Below are 12,717 nucleotides of genomic sequence, written 5' to 3' on the forward strand. Positions count from 1 at the left end.
ATTATTATAAAACATGTTTTAGTTAAGGAGTTATTGATACTTCAAGTGCAAAATGATGATATAAAACCTTGATAAAAATACATTTTTAAGTACTAATCAAACATCATAATGACATAGGAAGATATATTCTATAAAACAACAAAACCTATAAATTCTTATTAAAATTTATCAATTCTTAAAATTCACATACAAAAACCGTCATATAGAAAAAATAACAAAATTGGATAAAAATTTTAATTCTCACAAATTTGATGAATAATTCTCAAAAAAAATTATCAATTTAAAAAAAAATCATCAATTATCCCCCATGCTCCCAAAATTAAACAGAAACCCTAAATAATTTAATTTATATCCTTTTGATGTAGTTTATGGCATCAATTGATGTCATTGATAGCTAACTTATCTAAATTTAACCAAACCTTAATGCAATGTCACATCTCCCGGCCCGCACACTCATGACGTGAGAACATATGTCAGCGCTTAAAATAGCCTTCCTGAACAAAGGGTCACATCTCCCGGGCCGCACCCTCATGACGTGAGAACATATGTCAGCGCTTAAAATACCCATCCTGACCCTTCATCTCTTCCATAAACCATAAAGCAAAAATCATTATGTATGTCATAAAATTCAACAACTGGGACTCGAGATTACGTAAGAGGTTTTTAATTCCTATTATTTTATTTGTATGTGGACAAGTTCAACGAAGGTTAATTTCATGTATAAACAGGAGCGAATCCAAGTTTAGGACAGTGTGTTGGTTTTTTGTTAGAAATGGCCAAAGCAATTCCATTTTTTGAGCTTAACACTGGAGCTAAAATCCCTTCAGTTGGTTTGGGCACATGGCGCGCTGACCCTGGTGCTGTAGCTGATGCTGTCACTGCCGCCATTAAGGTATTTTATTCATGCCTGAAGTTCTTTTGAGGACTTTTTTTAGATGCCTCCGATTAATTTTGCTAGAATGAATTTGGGATTTTCGGGTTCTAAATTTGACCTGCGATTATTAATCCGAAAAATATAATTAATAGAGATACTGGACTGCGTCTTGTGCAGGCTGGATATAGACACATTGACTGCGCTCGACTTTACCGCAACGAGAAAGAGGTTCTGACGCATAGTTTTCTTACAATAAGTTCCGATCTGAGAATCAAAAGGAGCGTTTCATCTTTGGTAGATAGAAAGAAAGATCGGTTGTTGATTTCAAGAATTGATTGCTGGTTTTCTGCAGGTCGGTTGTGCGTTGAAGAACTTATTTGACAATGGGGTGGTAAAGCGTGGCGAAGTGTGGATCACTTCAAAACTCTGGTATGTGCGAGGGGATTTGTTTTATTTCTTCAAATTCCATGAAAACATATATAATATCGTTGAGCAATTCAGTTGCCTGGATTGTAAAAGGAAGTATGATGATCTATAGGTGTACAGATCATGCACCGGAAGATGTACCGGAGTCATTAGAGAAGACTTTGCAGGACTTGCAACTTGACTATGTAGATCTGTATCTAGTATGTTCTTACAATCAATATCCATACCAGATTTTATCTTTTGTGAAATTAAATTGTCACTAAAATGTGGTGAAATGTTTGAAGATTCATTGGCCCGTCAGCATGAAGAAGGGTTCAGAGGGTTATAAGCCTGAAAACCTTACTGAAACCAACATACCAGCAACGTGGAGAGCCATGGAGGCACTTTACGATTCTGGCAAGGCTCGTGCTATTGGAGTTAGTAATTTCTCATCAAAGAAGCTTGGGGATTTGCTAGCCCTGGCTCGTGTACCTCCAGCTGTTAATCAAGTCGAATGTCACCCCCTGTGGCAGCAGCCAAAGCTTCATGAATTTTGTCAATCCAGGGGTGTCCATTTATCTGTGAGTATGAATAGAAGTAGATCGTTATTAGTTTATTCAAGTTTCCAAATAACAATTATGATAGAATTTGTTTTCTTTTTTTGTGTAGGGGTATTCACCGCTAGGTTCCCCAGATACAGGAACGATCAAGCCCTCGGTTCTCAAGAATTCAATTCTTAATACGATTGCTGAGAAATTAGGCAAATCTCCTGCGCAAGTAGCTCTTAGGTGGGGACTTCAGATGGGCCACAGTGTGCTTCCTAAGAGCACAAATGAGGCAAGGATCAAGGAAAACCTTGACATTTTTTACTGGTCTATTCCTGAAGATTTGTTTGCCAAGTTATCTGGAATTGAACAGGCAAGTCAGTGGTTATTTCTTCCCTAACGTTTTATGCCTGTAAAATTTTCTGTGCACTTGCTCCTTTTAGCATATGATCCTCAAGGTTAGATCAATAGAATCTGCCATGAATTTATGGAAAGTGCTTCGGGCAGCAGGTGTTAAGTTCTCCTTTGCACTAGCGCATGCTTAGATCAAGATAATTACTAAGCTTTTTGGATCATGGGGTGGCAGTAGATTTTACGGGATTATAAGCTATGTAAAAGTAGTATTTCCGCTGTGATTTAGATGATTGAACTTGTGATTCTATCATGCAGGAGAGGCTGGTTAAGGGCACTGTTTTTGTGCACGAGACTTACGGTTCATACAGGACACTCGAAGAACTATGGGATGGTGAAACATCAGATGCCTGACTTTCAGACATTACATGCTCGACTTTCTGGTGTTAAGTCCGCTCGTCAATGGAGAAATAAATACATATTGTTCATTGAGTTTAACATAAATTTGAGATTGTTGTAGTGGTTATATTTTAAAATGTTTTTTATTTATAAATATATTAAAATAATATTTTTGTATTTTTTAAAATTATTTTTAAAATTAATAAATTAAAATAATATGAAAACATAAAAATATTTAGTAAAAAAAATTTTGAATTTAAAAAATATAATTTTAACTGCGTTTTTAATTTTTTTATTAAAAATAAATTATTTGAACAGGTGTGACTATGAATGTAAAAATTGTTTACTAATACATGCTATCAAAAAAGTAATTTTAAAAAGTTTTTAAACATCAAAACGATGCAGTTGAAAATAGCTTTTAAATGACGTTTAAAAGCGCTTTGACTTGTCAAGAAGTTTCCTACTTGCTGTAGAGGCCGAAGCACTCCCATCAACATGCTGGGCAGATAAATACCATCACCAATCACTTCCTATCATATTCCTTTCCGATTATAAGCAAAAGAACAAAAAGTAAAATCCGAGCTTTCCAGGCATTAAAAAGAAAAAAGAAAAAAGAAAAAAAAAGAAGAGTCCCTTTGTGCTTTTCATGATGGCCTCAGCGTGAAAGGGAATACCTACATTAATTTAATTACTATTTGTTGATCCCGTTTAAGTGTTAATCGGTTTCATGCCGTTTTCATCGCTATTTTTCATTAGTTTGATCACGTTGAATTGAATCTTGATCTTCTTCAGTGATAAAAATATCAATGTAGCTTAAAGGAATCATCCTGGTAATTAAAAAGATATATTTTATTTCTTAAATTTTCTAAAATCATATCTTATGAAAAATTTGTTGCAAAAAATGGTTTTTAACATAGTAATTATGTAATTGATCATTCTTTGTATCTTGTCACAATGAATTGTCAGGAATTAATTTGAATTAATCTTGAATAATTCTATTCAATTGAATTTTTTCAATAAAAGATCTGTAGTTTCGGCAATTTAAATAGCTATGGAGGTTTGATTTGAAGGAGTCAAGTATATGAAAGGATAGGATGTGATTATAAGTATATATAATACTAAATTCTTCAAAATTATTCTGTAAGATCTTATTTCAAGGATTGGAAGTACATGGTCTTCTATTAACCACTGTGTTATAGATAATAGGTTGCATGATATTCTGAATCATTAATTTATGGTGTTAGTTGGTAATGGCAAGATGATTAAATTTTGGCTTGATGATTGGATAGATAATGATAGTTTGGCGGAACAGTTTTCTACTCTATTCCAGTTATCTAATGATAAAGAAGCAAACCTTGATAAGATGAGAATGTGGGATGGTTATGTTTAGTTTTGGTTATTCTCTTGGATTAGACCTTTGCGAGGAAGAAATTCTGGTCTACTAGATCAAATGAATGCTCTTCTTTCAAGATTGAACTTGGACAAAGATGCAGAGGATAGATTAGTTTGGAAAACCAACACTACAAGTAGATTCTCAATTAAATCTTTTTGTGGGCTCTTAAGCCTCAATTCCTCCCTGGACACTATCTTCTCATTTATTGGGATTTGGAAAGGAATCGTGCCTCCTAAAATAGAGATTTTTGTTGGATGACTATCATCAATAAAATCAACACTCATAATATGTTGTCTAGAAAAGATATATTGGATATCTCAGTTGCTAATTGTCCTATATGCTTAGTTGAGGAAGAATTGGTTGATCATATTCTTATGCATTGCTATAAACATTGGATCATTTAGTCTAAAATCATCAACTAGTAGAGTATAGCATGGTGTTGCCCAAAGAACATGGCAACCCTTTTTTGTTAGTAGGACTTTTTGGTCTATGGTAAATTTCAGAAAAGACAAAAAAAAGCTTGGTTGATCCTATTCTTTTCAGTGGCATGGTCTCTTTGGCTTCTTTTTAATGATGTGATATTTAAGCAGAAGATACCGGACTATGATAGCCTGTTGTTCCTTATTATTACTTCTCTCTACTTTTGGATAAAGGCTATAGACGCTGATTTTCCCTATTCAACTTCAGATCTGATAAGATCTGCAAAAGGACTGATTCAGTGGACTAATACTAAAATGTGATCTCCCCTTATGGCTAATAGCTTCATATGGAATGTGGATAGTTCCTCTTTTGGAAAGCTTGGCCCCTCAGATATAGATAGAGTTTTGTGAAATCACAATGGAATTCTTACTAGTATTTTTTCTTTGTTGGTCAGGATCTTAGACTCTAATGTAGCCAAGCTGAGAGTGATTGTCAAAGCTATTGAACTATTAGCCTCTAATTATCTCCCACACTATAAACATATTATTATCGGATCTAACTCTGTTGATATTATTAGTTGGATGAATAACCCTCATAATAGACATTGGCTATATTGTAAACTCTTCTCCTTAGCTAGCTAAGAGATTAGCTTCATGCTTTGGATCAATCACCTTCATTCATTCTTTTCATGAGAGTAATCACATGATAGACCACCTGAATAAATAGGGAGTGCATAGAAAATCTAAATTTGTCTCTTGGCTCTAAATTTTTAAGATGAACTGTCAGTCATCCATTTCTATTTGCAGTTCTTGGGGGAATTGGATTGTTTCTCAAGTAGGGATTGAGCTTAGTTAGTTTTTGCTTGCAAGATTCAAGTTGTTGTTTTTGTGTATAGTGATGTGGGACAATAAATAATAAGAATTAAAGTAAGAAAAGAAATAAGCTTTTAGAGAAAGAAGAAAGCTAAAGAAAAGAAGAAAGAGAATTGGAGATATGCAAAGTCTATAATATTTTTATTAATCATCAAAACTATCTCACAAAATGATAGAGAAACATATAAATATTAAAACCCTAAAACATCTTACTATTAGGCTCAACCTATCAAATCAAACTATTTAAAATAAATAAAATAACAATAAGACAAGCTTAAATAGGCTTAGTCTCTCAACCAAAGCGTGACAAACTGGGCCATCCTACATTCTCTCTATCCATATACCTGTGTAATTTATGGTATGGGTTTAATGTCCCCATTAACTCTCCCGGGGTTGGAGAAACTCGACCCCATTAAGTGTAGCACTAGCTAAGTGTAATAGTACTCCTAAAGATCTGGATTAATCTACTACAAAGTATCTGTAATGAACCAAGTGTAATCAAAATCAGGTCTGCCCACCCCGTAAGCTAGAAACCATTGAATCTCACAATTCATGTTAAAAACAACTTATTCATCTAGAACAACATCAATATTATCTTTTTGCGTTGATGTCAAGGTGACAGGATATAAGTTTCAATAGGATCATCATGAGAGGAGTTAAATGGTATCTCAAATGGATCATTTGGAATAGGAAGTGGCTTATGGTATGCAATTAGATCCTCAATGTTAAATGTAGAGCTAATGCCAAAATCATGTAGTAAATCAAGAACATAAGCATTTAGACCAACCCGTTATAGTACTTTGAAAGGCCCAGCACGATGTGCATGCAATTTTTAATTAGTTCCTGAAGGAAACTGCTTGGGTCTAATCTGTATCATAACATAGTCTCTCACATTAACCCATTGTATTGTCTATGTAAATCAACTTGAAGTTTATATTGCACATTGTTTGTTTGGATGTGTTTAGTGATCTCAATATGCAAATCCTGAATTTTATATGTAAAAAAGTCAGTTAACTTAAATACTTTAGCATGAAAGGACATGGGAAGAAGGTTTATAGGTTTCAAAGGGACTCATGCCTATTGACAGAGCTATTATAGGCAAATTAGGTCATAGAAAGAATCAGATCTCAATTTCTATTATGATCACTCACTAAACACCTCAAAATGTTGCCTAAACTCTTATTAACCATCTCTGTTTGACCATCAGTTTCGAGGTGGTAAGCAATACAAAACTTCAATTTGGTTCCTATCATATGCTAAAAGGTTTTCTAGAAATAACTTGTAAATCTAACATCCTTGTCTGAAAATATGGTTTAGGGAAGACCATACAACTTGACAATCTTGTCAAAATATAGTTTCGCAACTCTGGAAGCATCTATGGTCTTAGTATAAGGAATAAAATGGGTCATCTTAAAGAAGCAGTCGATAACCACAAAAATAGAATAATGTTTCTTTGTAGTATGTGGAAGCCCATGCACAAAATCCATGCTTACATCTTGTCAAGGGCAATTAGGAACGGGTAATGGGGTGTAAAGACCAGTATTTTGTTTTTTATGCTTAACTAGTTGGCAAGTTCAACACTGACCTACCAATTTAGCGATATCTCTTTTCAAACTAGACCAGAAAAACTAACATTCCACCTCTTTGATGGTTTTATTCCTTCCAATATGTCCTAAAAGACCTTTAGCATGAATCTTCCATATCAAAAATTCACGCACGAATGTTTTCGGGATACAAAGCTTATTATCCTAAAATAAATATCCATCTTGGAGGTGATAATCATTTATAACACGTGATTCTCATCCTTTAATTTCAAGTATATCTCTTCAAATTCTAAGCAAGATTCATACTCCTCTTTGAGTCTCTCAATTTATATGACTTCAACACTCATCACAAACAACAACGTTACTTAACGAATCAAGGCATCTGTAGCTTTATTCTCTATTCTAGATTTATGTTTTAAAACAAATAAATATGCTTACAAATATTTAACCCAATGACCATGCTTGTGATTGAGCTTTTTCTAGGAGTTAAGATAATAGAAGGCCTCATGGTCAAAGTAAAGAACAAACTCCTGTGGAAACAAGAAATGACGCCAATAGCGTAAGTCCTGAACCACCACATAAAACTCCTTGTCATAAGTTAAGAGTATTTTTGTTTTGCCTCATTAAGTTTCTTACTAAAGTAGGCTACAAGGTGACATTCTTGACTAAATACTCTACCTATACCGACTCCTGAAGCATCATATTCTACTTCAAACACCTTAGTAAAGTTAGCTAGCTTCATTACTAGGGCCTTCATCATCCTCTTCTTAACTTTGTCAAATGCTTTATTAGCTCATTTACTCCACTGAAACTCACCTTGTTTCAAACAATCTGTAATAGACAACATGATGGTGCTAAATCCTTTAATAAAACAATGATAGAAAGTTGCAAGCCTATGAAAACAACGAACCTCATAAATATTCTTAGGCTCAGGCTAATCTACTATTGCTTAGACTTTTTAGGGGTCAGTAGAGACTCTTTTCCTTGAAACTATAAACCCTAAAAGACCACTTGATCTTTAAAGAAGAAACACTATTTGACACTTGTAAACAAACTTGCCTTTCTTAAAGTGGTACAAACTTGAGTCAGGTAATCAAAATGTTCTTTCTTGGTTTTGCTATAACTAATAATATCATCACAATACACCATCAAGAACTTTCCTCTAAATTGCCTAAGCACTTGTATCGTTACTCTCATAAAAGTGCTTGGTGCATTAGAAAAGCTAAAAGGCATGATTAGCCATTCATATAAACCATCCTTAGTCTTAAATGTTGTTTTCCACTTATCTCCTGGACGGATCCTAATATGATAATACCCAATCTTCAAGTTAATCTTAAAGAAGATTTGGGCTCCTATGTGTTATCCAATCGAAGAATTGGAAAATGATACTTGATTGTAATCCTATTGATGGCTCGATAATTAGTACTTAAAAATATATTTTTATCAAAATTTTATATAATCATTTTACACTTGAAGTATCAATAACTCTTTAACTAAAATATGTTTTATAATAACATGTCTAATACTATAAAATACCTTTAATTTATAGTAAATGTTCATCTTAAATGCATGCAAGCCTATCACATAAATAAAAGGATTGATTGGTAAGTTTAACTATTGAAATTGAGATGACAATGAGAGGGCTAAGCCTAGAAAAGTGATGTTGATTCAATCCAAACTAGATCGTCATTCGATTATTAGATCATAACTAGAGCTGTAGAACATGGATTTAGGTCTGCTTTGTATAAATAAAAAGCTAAGACATAGGCCTAAAACTTTCATGAGAGTCCAAGATTTAAAAAAGCCATTTTCAAGTTCAAATTATAGCAACAACGAAGAAGTTAGAATCTATCATACAGCCTAGACACTGTTTAGTGTTTAGTCAATATCTCGAGTTTTAGAAGTCCAAATACACCAATTCTTTTTTAATTGGAAAGCTAAGATAATTTCCTAGAATTTTATGATGATTATATGTTCAAATTTTGATATTATCAATGATGTTTTGTTCAGACAAGAAGATAAGGATTGTTATTAAGTCAAGATATGGCCACCCAATCAATAATTAGTCATCAAATCAATAGTTTCAAATTTTGGCCTATAAAATGAGGCATTTTCCATGCATTTAGGCATCTTAGTTTTCAGATTAAGATCATGTTCTGGCTCTCTTTCTTTATATTTTTGTAATGCTTAAGTTTTGCTTTCATTAATCTTTTGTTTATACCTTTCATTTTTTTACTATACTTATATAATCATGTTCTCCTCTTGTTTATTTATGTTTCTCTTTAGTTAAGTTTATTATGTCAAGGTGAAAAGGTTTAACTAATGGTGTTAAGATAAATATAATATAAACTCAATATGAACTTCAATGCTTATATCTTAAACAACTTGCTATTAACATGTCTTATCATTTTTATCTTATTAATTCTTAATGCCTTTCTTGTTAAATGGTTAATCTAAATTTATATTGTATAACACTTGATCCAACAAATGCTTGACACTTTTATAGTTAACCATATGGTATAACCTACACCTGTGTTATGAAAGGAACTTGATTTATTGTTAACATAACTTAGTATCATGAATTCCTAACAATATTTAAAAGTTTGATATTACCTAAATAAGATAATTAATATGATTATATTAATAACTTATAATGAGCTATTAATGGCTATTAATGACAAATCATCCGATTGAAACATTTTTTATTTGTGGTTTCTACTTAAGTAATAAAAAAAAGTTTATATTATACTTATTTAAAATACCATTAGTGGATCCTCTAACCTTGACAATTGTTTTTATCATTGTTTAATCCTTACATTAATCTTAAATCTCAAAGTCCTCTTTGATATGCACGTGTAAGAAAAGAATAAAGAGAAGAAAAGAAAAAGAAAAAGAAAAAGAGACAAAACACAAAAAACAAAAGTTAGATAAAATAAAAATAAAAAAATAAAATAAAATAAATATTATAATTTATACAAAAATTTACCTCATCAGCAATGGCGTCAAAAAATTGACATGACTAAAAGATTGATGTCTTCTTCCAAATATAGGAGCGTCGAAGTAATATATATTCTAACAAGACTAGGGTCGAACCACATGGAAGTTAACTATATAAACAATAATAATAATAATAATAATAATAATAATAATAAGTTAAAAAGAACCTTGAGATGTAAGATTAATGTGAGGATTAAACAATGATAAAAATAAATGTCAAGGTTAGAGGATCTACTAATAGTATTTCAAACAAGTAAAGTATAAACTCTTTTTATTATTCAACTGGAAACCACATTTAAAGGAGGTTCCGGTCGGATTATAAATTGTTAACATGATTATATTAGTTATCTTATATGAATAATGTTAATACTTATAAATGTTGTTAGGTATTCATAATTATAACTTATGTTAACAAAAAATCAAGTTCTTTTCATAGCACAAGTGTAGGTTATGCTATATAATTGGCTATGAAGGATCAAGCATTTATTATACCAAGTGTTATACAACATAAATTTAGAGTAACCATTTAACAAGTAATGTATTAAAAGTGAACAAGATAACAAATACAAAAGATGTTAGTATTAAACATTAAAGTCCATATTGAGTTCATACTATACTTATTCTTACATCGTTAGTATAACTTTTTCACCTTGACATAATAAACTTAGTTAAACATAATGAAGAATAGAAACATAAATAAACATGATAAGAACATAAATAAAATATAAGTTAACTAAGTAGAGAAAATGAAAGGCATAAACATGAGATTAATAAAAATAAAATATAAGTATTTAAAAAATATAAAGAAAGAGAGCAAGAACATGATCTTGATCTGAAAATCAAGATGCTTAAATGCATGATAAATGCCTCATCAATCTCTTGATGAACATTTACTATAAATACAAAGATATGTTATTATAAAACATGCTCTAGCTAAGGAGTTATTAATACTTCAAGTGCAAAATAATGATATAAAACCTTGATAAAAATACACTTTTAAGTACTAATCACACCCCCCAACCAGCTTATTACTAGTCCATAGTAATCAAAGCATTAAAATAGAAAAACAATTTGCAAGTTCTACAAAGCAAGATATTCATAATTTAAATTTCATTAATCTATTCAAATAAACAAACTCATTAAATATATATATTTGTTTCATACTTCTTAAATAAGATATTAATAAAACCTTTCTTTTATGATTAATATATCTGCACATAGTTATAGGGCTTTACTTGGTAGAAAACAAAATTTTATTCTAATGTTTAAAGTTATTTTCTTTGGGTTGAGATTATTGTCATTTTTTTTCCTCTTTTTTAATTTATGTACATATAACGTAAAACATAATGCATAATGTATCTTTAACCCATGTATCGAGCTTTTGGCTAATGACTCCTAGACCAATTGGTCTTAAGGAATTAGGTGTTAAGGCACCCTTACAAGCTTAGTAACTCAAGTTGCAGATATTGATACGTAGATAGTTTAATATTTGATTCCCTTAAGCTTTTCTCCTTAACCCATGTAACAAGCATTTAGATAGGATATTAGGTGTTAAAACACCCCTTCGGGCTTAATTATTTAGGTTAGGGAGGCTATGAAACCAAACTTATCTATGTTTTTATTATCATCAATACTATCATTTTATTTTTTTTGCAAATTATATACTATCCTTTAACTTTATTTGTTACCTTTAATAAAAAAACATAAATAATGTAATAGTCCAACTACAATACTATGTTAAAGTGTGTGTATGTGAACATTAAGATTTATGAATACTTGTTAACTAGGTATATAAGCAAAATCAATTGATATAATAAGAGAGTTTGTAAACTTGAATATTTTAAAAAACGTATGTGATAAACCTTGTTATGAATATTATAAATAACCATTAAAAAATATTTATTAAAATGCGTCTCAAATTCTTCCTTACTATGCCTTCCTAGTAATAACAGTTTTATCATATGGTTTTATTAAAAACAAAAGTGGTTAGTTAAATAGTTATTTTTTGTTTTTTATTTTTTTGTCAACTATTACCATCTCCCCTCAACCAAAATGAAATATTGTCCTTAATATCATAAAGTAGAAAGATAGAGTATAGAAGACATCACCTGAAGTAGCGACTATTGACAAGTTTGAAACACAATTAAACAAATATAAAAAAATAACAAAACACAAATATTATATTATTAATAAAACCAAATTGCATAATTTCTTACAAATTAAGGCTTAAATTATAGTTGTGATTATGTCTCATATCTTCCCTTAGTTTTACGTCTAAGAACAACTTACATGCCCTCTATGGGTTGGGGATAGGCTACCTATCTAGTTTTTTAAAAAAAATTAGCAAACAAGGTTTGTTTTAGTTAGATTTTCAAGACTATATCGAGCATGTTCTTTATAAAAATTGGGTTATAAATCATGAATTGCATAATTGTACAATCAATAGGATACGTCTCAAAAGTTAATAGAAGATTATATAAATATTCCTTATGTTTTGAAATAAATTCTAACTTTTGATAATTTATATAAGCTTTGTAGAACATATATGTGTCTTTGAACATGATGGGCCAATAGAATCCATATTGTAAGATTTTTAAGGTCATCTTTTTTGACAAGAAATGACTCTCACATGCCTCGAAATGACAAAGTGCAATGACACTATTTACCTCGTTGTCGAGAACGTATCTTCAAAATATTTTATTAGGACAATATTTGAATAAGTAAAGGTTATTCCAATAAAAGTTCCTCACTTTATTTAAAAAATTTCCTTTTTCTTTAGTACTCTACTGAGCTGGCAAAAATCTTGAAGCAAAAAAATTGATATTCTTAGCAAACCAAGGCATTGGACTAAGAAAAAGTAAGGATTCATAAAAAAGATAATCATTGATTGGTGGGATGTCAGATGTCAAATTTATTA

General features: G+C 31.1%; 1 protein-coding gene across 2 annotated transcripts; it reads left to right on the forward strand.

The window, feature by feature from the left end:
* Positions 1-624: 624 nt before the first annotated feature.
* Positions 625-2,711, forward strand: LOC105116692 (aldo-keto reductase family 4 member C9-like). Of its 2 annotated transcripts, XM_011014141.1 has the most exons (8): positions 636-652; positions 729-892; positions 1,052-1,102; positions 1,227-1,303; positions 1,413-1,500; positions 1,585-1,860; positions 1,949-2,197; positions 2,494-2,711. In XM_011014141.1, the coding sequence occupies exons 2-8, from the start codon at positions 773-775 to the stop codon at positions 2,587-2,589; spliced, it is 957 nt and encodes a 318-aa protein (XP_011012443.1). In that variant the 5' UTR covers positions 636-652; positions 729-772; the 3' UTR covers positions 2,590-2,711. The 2 variants fall into 2 exon arrangements, with proteins under 2 accessions (XP_011012444.1, XP_011012443.1); XM_011014142.1 differs by having other exon boundaries at positions 625-892.
* Positions 2,712-12,717: the final 10,006 nt, after the last annotated feature.

The sequence above is a fragment of the Populus euphratica genome, unplaced genomic scaffold (genome assembly GCF_000495115.2).
Source record: "Populus euphratica unplaced genomic scaffold, PopEup_1.0 scaffold1014.1, whole genome shotgun sequence".
Lineage (NCBI taxonomy): Eukaryota > Viridiplantae > Streptophyta > Magnoliopsida > Malpighiales > Salicaceae > Populus > Populus euphratica.